At 38.6% G+C, this 21,001-nt stretch overlaps 1 protein-coding gene across 1 annotated transcript; it reads right to left on the minus strand.

Moving 5' to 3' along the window:
* Positions 1-667: 667 nt before the first annotated feature.
* LOC120730989 (lactase-phlorizin hydrolase-like) lies at positions 668-15,995 on the minus strand. The gene is made up of 17 exons (XM_040027679.1): positions 15,202-15,995; positions 14,860-14,930; positions 11,170-11,247; positions 10,978-11,071; positions 7,313-7,397; positions 6,532-7,210; positions 5,788-6,436; positions 4,148-5,686; positions 3,768-4,036; positions 3,377-3,667; positions 3,069-3,267; positions 2,393-2,595; positions 2,203-2,309; positions 1,811-1,942; positions 1,485-1,708; positions 1,092-1,325; positions 668-866 (listed from the first exon to the last, which is right to left on the minus strand). The coding sequence occupies exons 1-16, from the start codon at positions 15,812-15,814 to the stop codon at positions 1,099-1,101; spliced, it is 5,460 nt and encodes a 1,819-aa protein (XP_039883613.1). The 5' UTR covers positions 15,815-15,995; the 3' UTR covers positions 668-866; positions 1,092-1,098.
* Between the last annotated feature and the right edge of the window lie 5,006 nt (positions 15,996-21,001).

The raw sequence follows: 21,001 nt of genomic DNA on the forward strand, positions 1-21,001 counted from the left end.
GTCTCTCACAGTTGAAGTGTACCTCTGGTGCAAATTACTGACCTCTGTCATCATTTTAGGTGGGGGAACTTGCACAATCGGTGGCTGACTAAATACTTTTTTGCCCCACTGTATATTGTTTAGATTTACATTCTAATTTTAATCACTTAAGGTAACAGTATTAAAAATTGCTTATCACTGTACAAAAAAGTGAAGACAAAAAATCTGAAGAGGAAGAAGGTACTTACATTTAACAACAATCATGACATAATTCACTGGATTATTGTTTACAGTGTTTTATTTGATAAATTAGATTTTTTGATAAACATATACAAAAACATTATTCAAATATGAGGCTTATTATGCATCCTATACTATAACTGGAAAAAAAAATTGTTTTTTATTACAAAAATCACTTTTATTTTTTAAATACAGGATAAAATGACACTTTAAATAATCTTGTTGGATCCTCAAGTGTTCATGTTGCAGCAGTGGTCAAGCAAATGATACATGATGGACAAGGATTTAATAACTGACTAAATCATGACAAACTTACAATTTTAGTTATAAGACATCTTACACATACTATGTCTGATGAGCCTAGGAGTTCAAGTATTGTTCAATTTTTAAGGGCCTGCAATCAAATACTGTTTACAGGGGCCTACACTGCACATCATCTTATTGGCAGTTACAGTTTTCACTACATTCGATACTGCCCCATGTTCACTATTCTTGGACTTTTTTTTTTCATCTTAAAGAAGAAAACAGAAACACAAATCATCCCTACTACTGCAACAATCATGTGGTGTAAAGTCCAGTCTCAGCATCATTGGTGGAGGGATCCAGACCAAGGAATTTCACGCTGTTAATGTTGACTGGTGGTGCAGCTGTTGGTGCAGAGAGACAGTGAAAACAATACTGTCATATTGTTTGTGAACATTTGCAGATAGTAACTGTAAATCCAACCTTTATTTTAACTGTTGCATGGCTTAGGAAATAGAGGGTTCATGAGAGAGTACTAACTAACCTGCTGAAAATATATTTATTTGAACATTTAATTTAAAGGTCTATCATTCAAAGTAGGAATCTGAGCAAATCTTTTATCACTTCACCTTCAGACTATGGGTTCAGGCACTCATGTCCTGATTCAGGGTCGGGGAATCCGTTGCACTTAATCATTTTGGTGTAGAAATTAACAGAGCTCTTAGGCACTCGAGGAAGATTAGGGTCTGTGCGATTAACGTAGAACAGACCAAATCTCTCTGAGTAGCCAGCAGCCCACTCTAGGTTGTCCAACAGTGACCACGCTGTGTAACCACGCACATCCACACCGTCAAGCAAGTAAGCTGTGAAGAGAAAATAAGTACCTTCATATGCTTAAAATTCTTCTTTCTTTTAGAGAATGAGCAGAACAATTTTTAAGCATCCATATTACACACAAAACATTATTTTCCTCTCCAGGACACTTGTGGCTTTAGATTTCATATAAGGAGAAGCTTTGATACCTTTCAACACCTCGTTGATGTATTGGTCATAGTAGTAAATCCTGTGAACATCATTTAGATCAACAGTCCCCCGCTCTGAAACTCCATTCTCAGTGATTACAATTGGTGGATTTCCATATTCATTCTTAATGAAGTTCAGCAATCTGCGGATACCAAATGGTGCGATCTTCAGCCAGGAGGAGCCTGTATCCAGCCAGGTACGATCAGAAACTCCCATGGCACCCCTGCAGGGGACAAAGTTAAAAGAAGTACAGAATAAAAAAAATGAAGCTGTTCAGAAGAAGTAGTCCCAGCAGACATTTATTTTTCAAATGTTAACTTCTTACTTATCTGCCTCAATGCTTTGAGCATTTCCGTGGTCCACAGGGAATGCCAGCACAGATGTGTAATGGTTTAGTCCAAAGAAGTCATGAGTGCCCTTAATTCTCTTAATCTCCTCTGGAGTGAACTCAGGCAACCTGGAGAAATTGAAGTAAAACCAGACTTACTTACTAATTTTAGTAGACTTAAAGTTAAATTATTCTACTATAAAGTTGTTTAGAAAATCGAATACAAAATTTTAAATATTTAATAACAGCGTTTTGATGGATGCTCAATCATCCAGATAAGGAAATCCCAAAAAGTTGATTCTGTTCATATGGAAGTAGTGTTTTCAGTAGGAGAAATGTTTTGTGAACAGAATTAGCTTTTTGTGATTTAATAATAGCCTTCATAATACCGAGACTGTGGTAGACCAGCAGCTAGACTTCGGTCACGTATTCTTTTCTTCATAATTTCACTGTAGTCACCATTAAATATGGGATGGGCAAACCAGCCTAGGTAGAACTGCACAGAGAGAAACATAATAGTCACTTGAAACTAACTGCTGTCAATTTTTCTTTTGTCACATCTGAGAAGAAATGGCATACCTCCACCACACGTCTTGCAGCGTCATAGTCCTCCTGCCTATAAGGATTTCTGGGTTCAGACCAGTCAGAGTTGACAGTGATGGAGATTATGCCATTCTGTTTGGCCCTGTACTTGTCATTGTAGAGATGCCAGGCCTCGGCATGAGCTTTAAGCAGGTTGTGACCAACAATGTAGGGCAGAGTGTCTGGACCTGAACTGATTCCTGGTGAGAGAAAAAAACAGAGCATATAGGCAGCAAATGTGTCATGTTTGTTTGCTTTTTTTCACTACGGTTTAGAAATTTGAAGAACTGCTATAAAGATTACAGCTTGTTTCAAAACAGTCAGAAATTTACCTTGACAACAATTTAACATTTTTTCTTTAACACTATATTACTCTGTAGCACTTATAGAACTTGGTTAACACCAGTGTAGTATTAGATGCAAAGCATTACTTAAACCAGGGGTGTCGAACTCCAGGCCTCAAGAGCCCGTGTCCTGCAGGTTTTCGATGTGTCCTTGATCTAACCCAGGTGATTTAAATGGCTAAATGACTTCCTCAACATGTCTTGAAGTTCTCCAGAGGCCTGGTAACGAACTAATCATTTGTTTCCGGTGTGTTCCAGAGTGATATCTAAAACTTGCAGGACACCGGCCCTTGAGACCTGGCGTCGGAGATTCCTGACTTAAACCATACCTGGGGCAAAGCTTCCAAAGCCATATCCATGGTTGGCTGTCATGATTGGTTCATTAAAGGTGATCCAAATTTTCACCTTGTCACCAAGACGGTCAAACATGAGGTCAGCATAGTCCCTGAAAAGCTTAACAAAGCTGTCATTCAAAAAGCCTCCATAATCCTCTATAGCTTGTGGCAGGTCCCAGTGGTACAGAGTAACCTGAAGGGAAAAGGAAAGGAAAGGAAAGGAAAATGACTGTCTTACTAAATCTAATACATTTACATGTATCTTTTCTGGCACACGGGGAAATTAATACAATTATTCATACCTGTGGCTGGATATTTGCAGCATGCAGTGCGTCCAAAAGTCTTTGGTAGTACTTGATTCCAGCCTCGTTAATGTTATTAATGGTGCCATCAGGAAGGACTCTTGACCAGGATAAGGAGAAACGATAATGGCTTACTTTCAGCTGCTTTAATATCGCAACATCCTCTTCTATTTTATTGTAACTGTCACAGGCTATGTCCCCATTGTCATCATTTAATATTTTGGAAGGACTGTGAGCGAACTTGTCCCAGATGCTTAGACCTTTTCCATCTGCCCTCCATCCTCCTTCAATCTGGACACAATAAATGCAAAACAAAAATTTAAAAAGATGAAAACAAGGCAAGTAAGACAGTATTGAGTAAAAGTAAAATTGCAGTAAAAGTATAAGTTACTTGGTATGATGCTGAAGCAGAACTCCACATGAAATCCTCTCGGAAGTGGCCATAAAGCATCTTCTCATCATCTGGCAAGGGGAAACCATTATCCTTTATGATGTTGTAATAGTAATGAGCTGAGTACTTTGGTGTTCTTGGACGATCTGGGTTTGTGAAGTCCACGTGGTGCAGCCCAAATAGAAATTTGTACCCATGCAGCCACTCAAAAGAATCCATAAAAGCTGTTGCTGTGTATCCTCGCAACCGCACACCATCAAGGTTACTGGCTGTAATGTAACCACAAATGCAAACACATACATACAAAATAAATGAACAACCAGTCATGGCAGTGGTGGAAAATGTTAAATATCTTCTGAAATATTTTTATATCACTGCACCTTTGAGAGCCTCATCGATATAGGTCTTGTAGAACATTACTCTTTCAAAGTCATCCCATTCTACTGCTGCTCCATTCTCAGTAATATAAATCTCTGGATCACCATACTCCTCCTTGATCCAGTTGAGGAGTCTCCTCAAGCCCCAGGCCACAGCTTTTTGGTTAGGAATGGCTGTAGTTGGTGAACTGGGTTCCTCTGATTCTCTCATGTCTCGGTCCCATTCATAGGAGTGAGGCTGAAGTGCAGCTGTAAAATAGCTCACTACCCTTGTAGTGTAATGATTTACACAGAATACATCAGCAGTTCCCTTGATGAAGTTCTTTTCTTCTTCAGTAAAGGAAGGAAGTCTTGACTGTGGAAGACCTTGGATTTCACTTTTGTTCCCAACTTGCCACTTCAGTGCATCAGGATAGTCACCATTCTTAAAAATAGGATGTGCAAACCATCCCAGTTGGAACTGCATCGCCCGGTCAGCAGTCACCACTTCACGGACTACGTTGACATCTATAGGTTCAAACCAATCAGCGTTGAGGGCTATGGAGATTAGACCACCCTGCAACTGACGATATTTGTCATCATATGTATGGTAGGCCTTGGCATGGGCTTTAATGAGGTTGTGTGCAACTATGTATGGTCTATATCCTGGGTCCACAACATTTGGTGGCATATTTCCAAGTCCATATCCAGACCATGCAATTGTCTGAGGCTGGTTAATGGTTATCCAGAATTTCACTCTGTCACCAAAAGTAGCAAAGCAGAAGTCGCAATAGTCATTAAAAATGTCTATCATCTCTGCACTTTCCCAGCCATTGACCTTTTGCAAAGCTTCAGGAAGGTCCCAGTGGTACAGTGTTACCATGGGTTCGATATTGTACGCTATAAGACCATCAATGAGTCTGTTGTAGTAGTCAACACCTTTCTGGTTGAGGGACTTACGTGTGCCATCAGGAAAGATCCTGGACCAGGACAAAGAGAATCTGTATGACTTCACCCTCAGAGCCCGCAGCATGTAGAGATCTTCATTAAGTCTGTTGTAACTGTCACAGGCTACATTGCCGTTTGCGTTATCAGGAATAGTGTTAGTTGTCTGAGTGAATCTATCCCATATACTAGGACCTTTGCCATCAGCATTCCAGCCACCTTCAATTTGGTAGGCTGAAGAAGAAATTCCCCAACTGAAGCCCTCAGGAAAAGTGCCATAATGGTACATTTGTCTATCAAAGTTTGACTGTGAAGAGAATTTCTCCCAAACTGCCTTTGCCTGAGATGGAACTTCTGAGGGTGGTAAAGCAGCTAAACGTCGAGTTAATGGCCTTTCTGCAGCTTTAAACTTCTTAATTTTTTGTGAACTGAAACCGTTTTGCTCGATAATCTCAGCGTACAAATATGCAGATTGCTTTGGGGTCCTTGGTCTGGATCCCACTTCAAAGTTGACATAGTGAAGACCAAATCTTTGGCTGTAGCCTTGGTTTGCCTCAAATCCATCCATGAGTGACTGCACTGTGAATCGCTGCACATCCACTCCATCTGTGAGTGTTGCTACAAAATGAACAAACAAAAACAAAATTAATATTTGAATTATTTTAACTCTCTCTCTAAAAAAAATGAGCCTTCAAATTGGGGAAATCTCCAACACTAACCTTTCAGGGCCTCATTGATGTAACTTCTCATATAGTCCATTCTGCTGGTGTCAGTGAGACTGTCAACACTGTAATCTGTTGGCATCCCATTTCCTGTTATGTATATAGGCAATTTGTTAACATTCAGGTATTCTGTTGAAATGTAGTTCAGGAGCCTTCTAAGTCCCCAAGGAACAGGATAGATCCAGTCAGAAGCTGTGGAACTCCATGTGGGGTCCACAGTTGCATGGAAGTCACCCACACCGTCAGGACCAGGGGTGCACCCACCATCACTGTTGCTGACCAGCCGAGAAGTATAGTGATTTAAACCAAAAAAGTCAGCAGTACCAAGTATCCTCTTGCTCTCTGTGGGAGTGAAAACTGGGAGCTTTGCTGGTACAGAGTCAGGGCATGCGGTTTTCTTCTGTTCCACCTGATCTTTGAGTATTGCAGGATAATCTCCGTCTACAAATATGGGATGTGCAAACCAGCCCAGCATAAACTGCAGGTAACGGTCTGCAGCTGCTACGTCTTCAGGTTTGGCAGGGTCACTGGGCTCAGCCCAGTCAGAGTTCAAGGCAATGCCCACTTTTCCTCCTTGTGTTTTTCTGTAATTGTCATTATAGACATGCCAGGCCTCGGCATGGGACTTGAGAATATTGTGAGTGACCTGATAATGCAAAATCAAATGTTAAGTACATTAGTGCAATAATTACACTTGTAATAAACTGATTAATTGTAGTATTCTAATAACATCACTGTCACCTGATAGGAAGATTCCACATAGTCCTTTACTCCTGGGGCATGCACACCAGTACCATACCCGGCATGGCTCACTACCCAGGGACTATTGAATGTGTTCCAGATCTTGACTCTGTCTCCAAACCTGGAGAAGCAGAAGTCTGCATAGTCTTTGAAGGCCTCTACAATGGAGGGATTGGTCCATCCACCATAATTCTGGAGTGCTTGAGGGAGATCCCAGTGGTACAGAGTGACAATGGGTTGTATGCCAGATGCAACGAGAGCATTTATCAGCTGGTCATAGTATTGAGCTCCTTTTTCTGATTGGCTCTGTCGGTACCCTGTGGGGAAAATACGGGCCCAAGAGATGGAAAACTGGTAGGTGTCGACCTGAAGACCTCGCAGAAGGTAGACATCATAATCTACCTTACGGTAACTGTCGCAAGCTAGGTCAGCTGTCTGATTTGCAAAGGCCAATCCCTCATGACCAAACCGGTCCCAAATAGTCTCTCCTTTCCCACCTTCTGACCAGCCACCTTCAGTCTTAAAGGATACGCTGGAGGTGGCCCACTGGAAGCCAGAGGGGAATGATTCCTGAAGGAAAAGATCTCGTTCTGCTGTGGTCTGGGACTTAAATTTACCCCACACAGTCTGATAACTGTTTCTTAACCCTGTCATCCTGGTGTGGTGTGAAATGCCATGACTTTTGGAAAGAGAGAGACATGAAAAATATAAGCAAATCTTTAATCAAATAAGAAAAAAAAACAGAATTCCAGTACATATAAATCAGAAAATGAACTCTTACTTGACAAGAGCATCTTCCGTGTCCAGTTTGCCTAACATGTCCTCCATGTCACATCCCACAATATTCAGGCCATTGTCCATCAAGCCTGTGTTGTGTTCAAGAAATATGAATTGTTTTATGACTGATGATAAATAACTTATCTTGAAAAATATATTACTCTTAAAATAAAATTTTGTGTAATTAATCAGTTTATTTGTGAATTTCGCAATACTTCGCTTAGTTTATGTAAGGAATTTTATTTAACTAAATCTAGAAATAATCCTCTTTAATCTTAACTAAAAACCCACTTGCTGTTTCTTTGACACACCAGGGCTCTATTAGCTGTTTCAGTAACAATATGTATTCACTGTTACTGAAAAATAGTGAGCACAAGTCGTAAGCAAAAGCTAAGTCTACAGGTGCCTTATATAACATCACTGGCCCATAACAAGAAGATTTCATAACACAATAACACTCCCAAAATCTAGAACTTTATCTTAATGTATTCTGTTTGGTTAACAACACCAGAGGATTTGCCCAGATGTTGTGGCCTTTGGTTTTTCTTTATTCTGCCATCCCGTAATATCTTCAGATCGCTGTTTTACAACGCCATTTTTTGACAGGATGTACACTGTACAGATTATTAAGTGATGTTATATTCACAGAAACATTTAACATTACATGTATGAAGTATACATATTCAGTAACTAGCTTATTAGGCACCATGAGTACAAATTTCATGTAGACAAAAACACAAATCTCTACTAAGACAGCCACTGGAAAGTCGTATTGTTTCTTTTATATATACAGCTGCACATTCATAAAATGAGGTATTGTTCTCATGTCTATTATGGGAAATTAGTTTTAATTAAGTGTGCCTATGCCAAAAGGCACACTTATTACTATTGCTCGGATTTATTATTCTTATTATTATTAAGTGTGCCTATGCCAAAAGGCACACTTATTACTATTGCTCGGATTTATTATTCTTATTATTATTATTTTCCTTTTTCAGCCTGAAATTTCCGCGCGTAACTCATCCCACAGTTTTGACACAAGCTTCATATATGTTATATCATTTTGTGCGGCTGGATCAGGAATGGTGTGCTATGACTTTTGGTGTTTATTACTTCTATAGTTTTTTAAATATGAATATTTTAATGCAAGTTTTTTCCCATTGAAATGAATGGGACGGAAAGTGAAACTTAACTTGAAACGAAAGTGAAACTTAATTTGTGGAGTGTTGGCTCACTCACTTCATTTGTGGTGTGTTGGCTCACTCTAGTGGTATGCCAGCAGTAGTACGGCCTGTCTACCCTTATTTGGATTTTTTTTTTGGAGCCGTATGAATGGCAAACTACACTCATTGGCAGCGGCATAGGCACACTTAAAATTTCTTCAGAAATTTTCGCTTTCTAGTTATTATTATTATTATTTTCCTTTTTCAGCCTGAAATTTCCGCGCGTAACTCATCCCACAGTTTTGACACAAGCTTCATATATGTTATATCATTTTGTGCGGCTGGATCAGGAATGGTGTGCTATGACTTTTGGTGTTTATTACTTCTATAGTTTTTTAAATATGAATATTTTAATGCAAGTTTTTTCCCATTGGAATGAATGGGAGTTGAAAATGAAACTTAAGGGAAACTTGATTTGTGGTGTGCTGGCTCACTCTAGTGGTATGTCGGGAGTATTTGGATTACCGTAATGACGACAATATCAACGGCGCGCACAGCGTCGGTGCTTTCAGGAACCATTGGAATTCTTAAGGTTGCACGAAGCATTGAATAGTTACGGTAACGGCAAGGGTGTATGCTTGGTGGAAAACTGCATATCCCACAATTCAAAGCACGCCTCTACCAGTCAAACAATGGCGGCTGCCACTTGGTTTAATATATTCCTCTTATTTGTGTTTCTAGGTCACAAAGTAAACTTTTAAGATATTTTCAGGTGAGAATGTAGGTGTGTAAACGTCAAATATCTGCTCGTTTTGTCAAAACATCCCATATTAGCGAGAGATTTCTCACGATGTAGCCGGCTAGCCGGCTAGCTAGCCGCCGGCTAGCGACCCTTCGCTAAAAAAAACCGTTTCAGTAAGCCGTCTCTCCTTCCACCCACGATCGCTCGCCGCCGATCGACCGGTGGTGGCTAACGATAACTCGTACTGCGTGCTAGCTAGCACGACGGAGTTTCTATACAGCTGTGCCCGTTGTTACTTGTAGTATCAGGTAAATGTTAGATGGTAGGAACGTTTCTGCTGGCTTGTTGGTAGGAACGTTTCTGCTGGTTGTTGTTGTGGGGGGGATGAAAAATAATACAGGACACTCATTGGAGTAATGGCGCGTCTCGTGTGTCTGTCAGTTATGCCTCCAGTCAAATAACATCCATAACCTCAAATAACGGAACATGGTGTCAGAAGACAACTGGAAACGTTAGTTGGGCATAAGTGGAAAGTTTCGGTGTCGGTGCCAGGTTAAAGGTCGGCCAGAGAGGAGCTGCGCGAAAAGAGACGTCATGAGTCAGTTTCAAGTCACCCCGCAAGCGGACGAAAATCAAGTGAACGCCCTTATCTACACTATGGGCGAGCAGGCAGAGGAAATATTGGTATCCCTGCATCTGACTCCCGAAGAGGCGAGCGATTATGAGACCGTTAAAAGGAGATTGGATGCTCACTTCGTAGCCCGAAGAAACATCATATTTGAGCGAGCGAAGTTTAACCAGCGCCAACAAGAGACGGGTTAGTCAGTTGACAACTTCCATACTACACTCCATTGTCTGGCAGAACATTGTGGATACGGGACTTTGCATGATGAAATGGTGCGAGACAGATTTGTCGTGGGTCTGAAAGACAAACGATTGTCAGAACAGCTACAACAGTCCGAGCCACAAATTGAACGCCTGGTTGAATTGAACTACCTGGGGCCAGGTAGGGCATTAACAGGGAGAGGGGGACACAAAGATATACTTCTTTTTCTTACTCTCATATAAAATATTTAGCTTTTATTAAATAGTTATCTGAATCTTACAACCAAAGTTTGTAAAATAATACACAAGATTGGCTGTAGACCATTGTTAATCATTCAGAACACTGTGTAAAAATAACAAAAAACAAAAAGTGAATGCAAAAGTGCATAAATATTTATTTTACGTGTTTGATGTGTGTGGCAGGGCGTGGTCTGCAGTGCCGCTGCAGGGGAGGTGGACCCACCTCAGCGGCATCTGCAATCACGCCTCTCAGGTGTAAAGTCTGTGCTCTCTCTTTGCTTTTTGCTTTTTTGTATGTGTCGGGCTGTGAGATGAAAAGCTACAGTCAGCTGTGTGGGTACAGCAACTATGTGTGAAAAGTGGTCCATAACGTAATGCTTCAAAGCGTGTTCATGCAAACATTGTCGGGTCTGCTTATGAACCTCTGCGCACAGCGTCTACAAATCGGGGCTGTACGAAGTCACCTCATCTTTACACAAAACCGTAAGCTGTCATCTGTGAGGTGCGAGCGGTGTTTGGTTTTATCATAGTTCATGGTGGAGAATGGCTGCTCTGCTGAGTTTTGCTCTCTGTAGCCGTTTGAATGGCAAACTATACTGATTAGCGGCGGCATAGGCACACTTAAAATTTCTTCAGAAATTTTCGCTTTCTAGTTAATTATTAATATTTGCAAAGTCAAAAAGCTGTCATGACATTTACCATTTAGGAAATCTCCAAGAAGCTGGTAATCATTGGGAGAACAATCATGAGCGCTCATCTCGTAAATCAGGATAGGCAAGTTCCTGCTCAAAATCTACAACATAAAATGAAACAGATGCAGCTTTGCTGTATCAGCAAAATGTTAAATGCAACATTTTTAAAAAAAACCCCATCTTATTACAATTTCAATACCTGTAAGTTCCTCAGTTCATTTTCAAACTCTGAAGAGATGGCACAGTTGTAGTCAATGTGCACTGACAAGAAATCCATCTGTTTAAAACAGGAGATACACAACATGTTGTCACATCGTCATTCTGAGATGGGACATAATGAGAAGAGACTTAATGTGAAATGTATTACAGTAAACCTTTCCTTTTTTTGCACGACTGAATGTAATGCTCCATTTTTGTAGGAAATTGTTGTTTTTAACATAATTTTTTATATATTTTAAGGTGATTAAGCGGACTTATGTTGCCACTTCCATCCTTTAAATAAATACAAAAAAAAAACAAATTAATCATCTTTGAAACAAACAAAAAAAGTATATAATTATATGACCAATTAAAATCCATATAACAGCAATCAGTAGTTCCAGGTTTGGTGACAATGATTAACCTCACATATGTTAGTGCTGCTGTTCTTGTTACTTTCTTGTCACTAGAGTGTGTGGTGTAAAGAGGTGTTGAATGCCTTCAACAAAACCAAAATTAAAAATAAATGAAAAAATTGGATAATAATTAAAAATTTAACTACAAATGTAACAATTTTTTTATTAAATTTAATAATTATTAAAATTGTTAATAATTATTTGATTGGTTAGAAATAGTTTAATAAAAAAGAAAAATCATCTACAAGAAGCAAATATGATTTCACAACAGCCATTTAATGTGCACATTATGCACATTTTTGACTCTAAGTGGCATAGTTTAACAGTTTTAATTTTCAGTTTTAAAATGGAAAAAATGTTTTATCCTCAGACAAATTTAAGATTTAATTGTTTGGCCACAGTAAAAATGGCCTCTGTGATACATGAAAGCTTTTTAATGTGGTCACTGATTGTGACCACAGAAATTATGTGGTCACATAAATTGACCAAATAACTATATGTTCTCAGTCTTGTCAATTAGTGGTAAAGATCATATAAATGACCATCACTGGGGACGTTCATTGAAATAATGATACTAAGCAGATTAACAAATTCACCAGTGAATTGCTTAAAAAGCTGAATTTGAGGCTTGTAATACGTTGGAGAGATTTAAAAACAAGCTTTAAATGCACGAAAATCATGAAAAATCTCGCATCAGATGGAAATTTGCATGGTTACTTACGTGATTAAATTTCTGCAAGAAGTAGTCTATTACTGGCAGAAATTAACACAATTTATTTCCTTTAAAGAGGACATTTGTCACTTTTGAGGCCATGGAAGAATTTTGTTTCTCATATATTTGGTAGGTTGGTTGCTACTATCAGGTCTCACATCTCCCCTCCAGCTTATGATTCCTCTATGAGCCCTCTATGTGTCACCTCGACATTATTATATTTCAAAGAAGTCTTTGACACTATTGGACCTAACGTTTTAAACATTATTAACATCTCTTGCATTCAGTTCTTTAAAAACCTAATCTCAATGCATCAGTTCTGTCAAATTTTAGGCCAATCTCTAAACTCCCCTTCCTGTCCAAAATCCTGGAAAAAAATTGTCTTTCTTCAGCTCCAGGCTTTTCTGGAAATGAATGACATCTCAGTTTCAAAGCACTACATAGCACTGAAACTGTGCTTTTAAAAGTTCTTAATGATCCATCCATCCATTCGCTTCCGCTTATCCACCCCCCTTACATATGGGGTCCCTCAAGGATCTATCCTGGGCCCAGTACTCTTTTCCCTTTACATGCTCCCATTAGACTCTATTTTCAGGAAACAAGGAATCTCATTTCACTATTATGCCAATGATTCTAAAATTTACTTTCCTCTTAAAAAGAATTCTACGGACTCTCTAAACGTTTTGCTAGACTGCCGTGATGACATTAAATCGTGGTTTGCATTACATTTTTTTAATGTAAACAACCAAAAAACTGAGATTGTACTATTTGAACCTTCTGACCCTTGCTTTTCTCTGAAGGTTGACCTTGGTCCTCTGGAAAAGGCCAGAAATCCCTTTGCAGAGAATCTGGGAGTGTTCTTTGATAGCAGCTTTTTATTTGAGAAACAAATTCTGTTGTAAAAGCTTCTTCCAGCTCATCTCTCCAACACTTGACATTTTTAAAACTCATTTGAAAACACATTTTTTACTCTCTGGCTTTTAATTGTGACTAAGTGTGTGTGGTGTAAAGAGGTGTTGAATGCCTTCAACAAAACCAAAATTAAAAATAAATGAAAAAATTGGATAATAATTAAAAATTTAACTACAAATTTAACAATTTATTTATTAAATTTAATAATTATTATAATTGTTAATAATTATTTGATTGGTTAGAAATAGTTTAATAAAAAAGAAAAATCATCTACAAGAAGCAAATATGATTTCACAACAGCCAGTTAATGTGCATCGCTTTTCTCTGAAGGTTGACCTTGGTCCTCTGGAAAAGACCAGAAATCCCTTTGCAGAGAATCTGAGTTCTTTGATAGCAGCTTTTTATTTGAGAAACAAATAAATTCTGTCGTAAAAGCTTCTTCCAGCTCAGGGTCTTTGCAAAAACTAAGAACATTTTGTCATTTGCTGACTTCGAGAAAGTGATACATGCATTTATTTCATCCAGGCTTGACTACTGTAACAGTGTTTATTTTGGTATCAGCCAGGCTCTGCTCTCTTGTCTTGAGCTAGTTCAGAATGCTGAAGCCGAACTCTTGACAGGCACTCGTGAACATGACCATATTTCCCCAGTCTTGGCTCATTTACACGGGCTTCCAGTATGTTGTAGAATTGGCTTTTATCCTCAAACTTAATTGTGACTAAGTTTTGTGTTGTTCTTTGTGTGTGTTTGATCTACTTGTTACTAGTGATGTGCGATACCACTGATTTCCTTTCCGATCCAATACCAAGTAAAATTCAGGTTAAATCAGGATACTGACATCAGACTACTTGTTCTTATTGCTCAATAATGCAGAATTATCATATAGAAATAAAAATAACTTGATGTTGTGCCTATTTGAACACCTTGCCTGCCTGCAGCACTAAAGGACTCCGTGAGAGACGTCTGTCTCGCCCTAGCAGCACCTGTCCCTGTCCTCCTCTTCAGTTCGCCTCAACATACGCTCGTCATATTCTGTGATATGATTTGTGATATGAGGTGTTTGACAAGGTTAGTGGTGTTGGCAAGACAGCCACATGTATCGCAAACTGCGTCTCGGCTGTTTGTGGAGGTAAAATACGTCCACACATGACTCTGTTTACGCTCAGCCATTGTTGTGAGTGTGCACGCCAAGGGGCTGCGACATAAGCCGTATTTCGCATATGACTATGAAAGGCGTAAGAGGAAGTAGTTCCTTCTAATTTAGACGATCCAAATGATATAGTTTTTTTCCACTGTGTTCCTGTTAATGATAAACTACAAATTTACCCCAAAGTACAAAAATATTGATATTTTAATATGAGAATCGATTCTAGAACATAAATTACTGGTATCAGAAGAATCGATATTTCAATATCGATCCGCACACCACTACTTGTTACTTTTTACTATGTGCAGCACTTTGGTAAACCTGTGTTGGTTTTAAATGTGCTTATAAATACATTGATTAATTAATTGATTATTGCAAAAATAATATCAACAACTGAAAATTTTATTAGGATCCTAAATAAAAATCATGCAAGGAGGTGAAATTCTGACTATACCTATATTATTGTGTAGATTATGTATCTATAAAAGAAAAGAAAAAACTTACACTTGTTGAAGCTTTAATGTCGGAGAGAGAAGCCACATCTTTAGTTTTCAGTCCAAGTGACAGACGTCTACCTGTAAATATGCAAGCATGAAAGGCACTTTTACTGTTTGGAACTGCTGAACATGTGCTGAAGGATTTTATTAACTTAGTTTGGTCATACACTGATGGAAATTTATTTTTACAGGGGATTTCTCAAGACACTTACATATAAACGAAACCTTAAGTAAACTCAAGCCTCAGAGAAATAAGAACAAGTATTGACTAGTGAATAATTCTGAAAACATAAATTTAGTCATGTTCTTTTGTCTTTAATCTTCACTTTTTCCTGTTAATTTGACTCACCTTTGTCAGGAAAGCGCTGATGGTACATCTGGTAAATGTTCTTGTTAAGTTGAAGGATGTTCTGCAGAAAACTAGGAGCATGTGCAGGCTGCCCATCATGCCAAACACCATCCAGTGTCAACCATGAGTGTGCAAGTGGTGCAAACTCTTGGAAGGCAAACTCTGCATACTGCTGAAACATCTGTGCCAGCTCCTGGCTCTCCCAGCCTCCATACCTTGATTGCAGAGACTCTGGAACTGTCCATCCATGAAGGATGACCAGAGGCTGAAGACCTGCTTCCAGCAGCTGTTTCAGCAGGGTCTGGTAACATCTAACCACAGCCTGCTGGGGCTGGCTGGGGTGGCCTGTAGGAAGAAGTTGAGCCCATGACAGCAGTACTTTGAAGTGGGTCACCCCTCTGCTTTGCAGGTACTCAAAGTACTGCTTAGAGCCAGGAGGAACGGGATGACTGCAGTCAAAGGCATCATTTATGCTTCTGTCTGAGCTTCTGACCAACTGCTTTGTCAGAGGCCCTGCAAGAAACATGAAGTCCTGCCTTCCATTCACCTCACTGCTCTGACAACTACAGAGACAAAAAATGTACAGACAAAAGACCCACAACAACTTCTTCATTGTGGCTCAAAAACAGAACAACTGATATTTTTCGAGTGTAGCCGAGCTATTTAACAGCAATATTTTTCCTTTTTATTGCAATGTTACATAATTAAAATTGGCATCGCATCTAGTTATCACAAGTGTTTTATTGTAGCTTTGAGATATAGCCAGATAGACTCTGGACTCTAGAGATAACACCTTCCCCATCTTCTGTTCTTGAGCTCTGATATACTTTTTATTGCTATAGAATCATATCATAGTCATTAATTTTACTACTCCTATCCTAGGTGCTTAATTTTAGTCTTTTAACTCTTTTATTTACTTTTGACTTATGTTGGTTTGTTTTTATGTTTAACATAGTTAACATTTCACTCTCTAAGTGTTGCAAAGGTGTTGTAAACATTATGTTGTTATAATTATTACCACTTTTATTATTGTTATCTGTGAAGCCTTTTTATGTGCAACAAGGTATTAAATCGATTTATTTGATACAAGTTTAGTTTTGACATGTATTCATTTATTTGTATTAATAGTAGGGAAATCCTACCAGTGACTGGACAAAGATGGACTGAAAGACAGCACAGAGGCACTAATCATGGCAGTAGCAAGCCCTAAGCACAAGATCAACAGATGCTGGGGTCTACCACACCAGGCAAGACCCCAGGGGCAGGCTGTGTAAAGATGATGCTGAGACAATCTAGCACATAACAGCAGGGCGCAAGAGTCAGGACATACATGGAAGGCCATAACCAAGTGGCCGACATAGTAAACAGCAACATCTATACCGAGTATGGCCTGGAAGTCTTGATGTCAAATGAGTGGTTGAGAATTACCAACCAAATTAATATCCTTCCAGATATAAACAAACTGGTGATGGCTAACCAACTGGACATAGCAGTAACTACCATATTTTTCGCGCTATAAGGCGCACTTAAAATACTTTTATTTTCTCAAAAATTGACAGTGCGCCATATAATCGGTACGCTTTATGTATGAATTCTGGTTGTGCTTACTGACCTCACACCAATTTTATGTGATACACAGCGCTCAAAAAATGTTTTAGTATGACTTTGGTAAGCTACGAAACCGCACCGCTTGATGGATTGTCGGAGCATTACGGTTACAGTAGTCAGGAGCCTCACGGACTTGGAGTAATCTGGGTCCAAAATTCAGTCCGCTTCAAGTCCCAAAGTCAAACAAACACTGCGGCATCACTGAGAGTTAAAAACTGTCTAAATTATTTCATCTTTAATAAAATGATCAGAGTTTCTCCTTTACCAGGTGTAACAATTAAGTTTAAATCCAGGCATCCATGAAAACAGAATTTAGTACATTTAATGGAGTTAAAAGTTAGCAGGAAGTTAGCTCGCTAGTTTCCAACTAAACATGACATACCATGTTCTGACTAGGAGATTTCTGAAAAGATTAAAACGTACAGCTCTGCTATCACTTCCAACATAAGTGAAGACAGAAAACTAAACAGCAGTGGCGTTTGTAGGGTTACTGAAGTTGGACTATCTGGTATATAATGTTGTGCTACGTGATCGCTAGCGACACAGCTATGTTAGCATAACACTAGCACAGTGAAGCTGGAGGATGAACACCAACTTTTTTCCACTCGATAAAAGTTAACGTGAGGGTTCCCAGTGGTTAGGGTTGAGGGCATGGCAGGATGCTGTAAACAGACCAAACTTTAGTCAGGAGAACAACTGAGACAACAACAACCTGCAACCTTCCGATTACAAGCCGACCTCCCAACTCTTGAGCCACGATCGCCCGTATATGTATACATATATACATAGCACACCATTGTTTTTCTTGTGACATTACCAATAAGTTTGATGTGTCACATGGCCCTCTTCCTATTGAAAAACCAAAAGTTGTATCCAAGATGGCCGACTTCTAAATGGCCACCATGGTCACCACCCATCTTGAGGAGTTTGCCCCCTCACATATACTAATGTGCCACAAACAGGACTTTAATATCACCAACCATTCCCATGTTATTACGGTGTATCCATATAAATGGCCCACCCTGTAGAATGGAACCAAAGGCACCCGCAGGTGATGATGTTTCGTCGACATTGTTGTGTTTGTTGTTATGTAAATTTGACAAGCTGAACGCATTCCTCGCTGTACAGGAGACACGGCACGAGATTGATTAACAATGGTCTACAGCCAATCAGGAAGCAGAACACAATGCACTGAAAAAAAAAGCATGCAAAATGTCACAAAAAAAAGCAGAAGGTGAACTGTGATATAGCAAGGGACCACTGTATTTTTATTTCTTCATTTGAACACAGTAACACACTTTAGTTTCCAATAAGTTTATTGATTGGTTTCAGTACATTTGTTCTATTTGTAAGGGCGCACATTTTGTTTACTTATATATTCATACTAGGGGTGGGCGATATAAACGATATACGATAGAAACGATATAAATTTGGGCAACGATAGAGATTTTGACTATACCGCTCTACCGCGATAGCACATGTTGATGATGTCATCAAGCTGCGCCTGCTTTGGTTGAAAGTATTGCAGCGGCTACAACCACTATCATCTGCAAATTATGCCAGGCGACAGTAATAACAAAGAGATGAAGCACTGTTGAAATATGGGGAAAGCCAACAACTGCGCTTCCTCCATTTACGTAACATTGATTCATTAATGTTGAATTCTCTCGCAGCTGTTCTATTCCCATGTTGTTGCAGTATATTAATACCTAACCTTGTATTGTGGATGAATTATCTGAGTTGTTCTCCTGACTGAAGTTTGGTCCGTGTATAGCATCCTGCTTTGCGATTGCATGTGTCCCCAACCACCAGAAACCCTCACGTTAACTTTTATCGAGTGGAAAAAAGTTGGTGTTCATCCTCCAGCTTCACTGTGCTAGTGTTATGCTAACATAGCGGTGTCGCTAGCGATCACGTAGCACAACATTATATACCAGATTTCAGTAACCCTACAAACGCCACTGCTGTTTAGTTTTCTGTCTTCATTTAGGTTGGAAGTGGTAGCGGAGCTGTACGTTTTAATTTGTTTCAAAAATCTCTCAGTCAGAACATGTTTAGGTGGAAACTAGCGAGCTAACTTCCTGCTAACTTCTAACTCCGTTACATTTAAATAAATTCAATTTAAATAAATTCTGTTTTTATGGATGCCTGGATGTTAAACTTAATTGTTACACCTGGTAAAGCAGCAACACTGATCATTTTATTGAAGATGAATGAATTTAGACAGTTTTTAACTCTCAGTGTTCGTTTGACTTTGGGACCTGAAGCGGACGGAGTTTTGGACCCAGATACTCCGCGAGGCTCCTTACTACAGCAGACGTAATGCTCCGACAGTCCATCAAGCAGTGCGGCTTAGTAGCTTACCAAAGTTGTACTAAAGCATTTTTTGACAGATTTCTGCACACCGTGTATTACATAAAATCGGTTCGAGGTCAGTAAGCACAACCAGAATTCATATATAAGGTGCACTCTCGATTTTTGAGAAAATTAAAGGATTTTTATGGTGGAAAATATGTTATACAGGAAAAAAAGAATATATCGCGATATAATATCGTTACCGCACATGCTTCAAAATATACCGCAATATGGATTTTAGGTCATATCGCCCAGCCCTAATTTATACCAATTCATCTTATTCGTGGTTTGGTTTGTGACTAATCTTTGTTTCTTTCACCTGCTTCTTACCTTCTATGAACCCTATGAACCTGCTATTCCTGGAGTTACCAGACAAAAGCTGGGCTCAAAGCACCTAAAATACATGGAGGGGATGATTGGACTGCACCACCACTTCCTGCCGAAGGAGGAGAAAGTGTATTTTCTTTAATTAAAAAAGATTTTGTATTTGATTAAATACTTGAGTTTAGGGTTTTAGTGGGTTTTGATTTTCCTCTTTGGTGTTTAGTTTATTAATAAACCAGACTGTACTGCATCATTTATTTTAAATATAATTTTTGGGGGGTTAAATAAATAAAAACCCTACTTTTCTAATAATTCCTGTGACGACTCCTGCTTTTTCAACTCGGTCCATCACACCCATATATAATTTACTTTATGCATGTATGTTGTCAATACAAATAATGGCAGTAAGAAACACAGCTTTTAATTGTTCTATATAGCATTAATATCACTTTGACCTTCAGAGCAACCTGGTGATTTTGAGAGGCCAACAGTCAAATGTGAAATGATACTTTAAATCTTTATACACTAGTTTCTACATATTGACTAAACACCAAAGTTATAAAGCTTTTTGACCAGTTTTGACCAATAAAACATTAATTTGGCCTTGAAGTCCTTGATGCATGCAAGCCAAATTTTAACTCTACACCGCTACAAAGAAATTATTGCAAATTTTCAGAGCTCTTGTGTTTGCAGACAGAAAGACTCATACAAACACAAATGCTACCAAAAACGTAACCTCCTTGTTGGAGGTTACAAAGATCTGATCAGACTGAAACTGAACATTTACTTTCTCAATGTCAAATATAAGATAATTACATAATGTAACTAATGTAATCTTGCCATGATGTGTCCCAGATCACTTGAACTTTGATCCACACGTATGAAGTTATATCACTTTTTGTTATATAAAAAGTAATCATTATAAATGCCTAATCTGTATGGCTCAAATCAAAAGGCGACACCCTCACCCTAATCAATAAGATTCAGTTTATTGAACAGGGTTGACAAAAGAATGACTGAGAGATTTGAAACGACCTTGAGATTACAAGATTAAAAAAACAATAAAGCAAAACAACATGTCTTAATTATTCCTTATGTGTTTCACTTTTTGATTTGAATGTCCTAAAGTTTAGAATAACTTAGTATCAAACTGTCTTTGTTTGAGCCAAAACTTAGATGTACAAATCATTACATATCTTTCACACACTGAAATCAACAGAAATGTTTAAATATGAATATCTTTTTAAAAAAAATTATTTCTTTATATTTCACTATAATGTAATATAAAAAAAAAGCATGTAGAATACTTCACATTCACAAGTAATGCATTTTTCAATCAACTTTCAGGTTGAAATGAGCAAACACATGTTGCAAAAATGAAAATATCAGTACATAGTCTACGCAATTCTGGAGTTTCTATATATTCGCTAACAAAGGTGAGCTTCAGACCTTTTTTTCTACACATTGTTATAACGATTCCAGTTTGAAATGATGAAATAATTTTGTTAAATAC

This window comes from Simochromis diagramma, unplaced genomic scaffold, assembly GCF_900408965.1.
Source record: "Simochromis diagramma unplaced genomic scaffold, fSimDia1.1 OVJJ01000343.1, whole genome shotgun sequence".
NCBI classification, from domain to species: Eukaryota; Metazoa; Chordata; class Actinopteri; order Cichliformes; family Cichlidae; genus Simochromis; species Simochromis diagramma.

Excerpts from the sequence above, each read along its gene's own strand:
- LOC120730989 (XM_040027679.1), bottom strand. The coding sequence starts at position 15,814 with ATGAAGAAGTTGTTGTGGGTCTTTTGTCTGTACATTTTTTGTCTCTGT. Across the intron at positions 5,687-5,787 it reads CATCAATGAGGCCCTGAAAG|CAACACTCACAGATGGAGTG; the intron begins GTTAGTGTTGGA and ends TTCATTTTGTAG. Across the intron at positions 2,596-3,068 it reads CTTTGGAAGCTTTGCCCCAG|GAATCAGTTCAGGTCCAGAC; the intron begins GTATGGTTTAAG and ends TTCTCTCACCAG.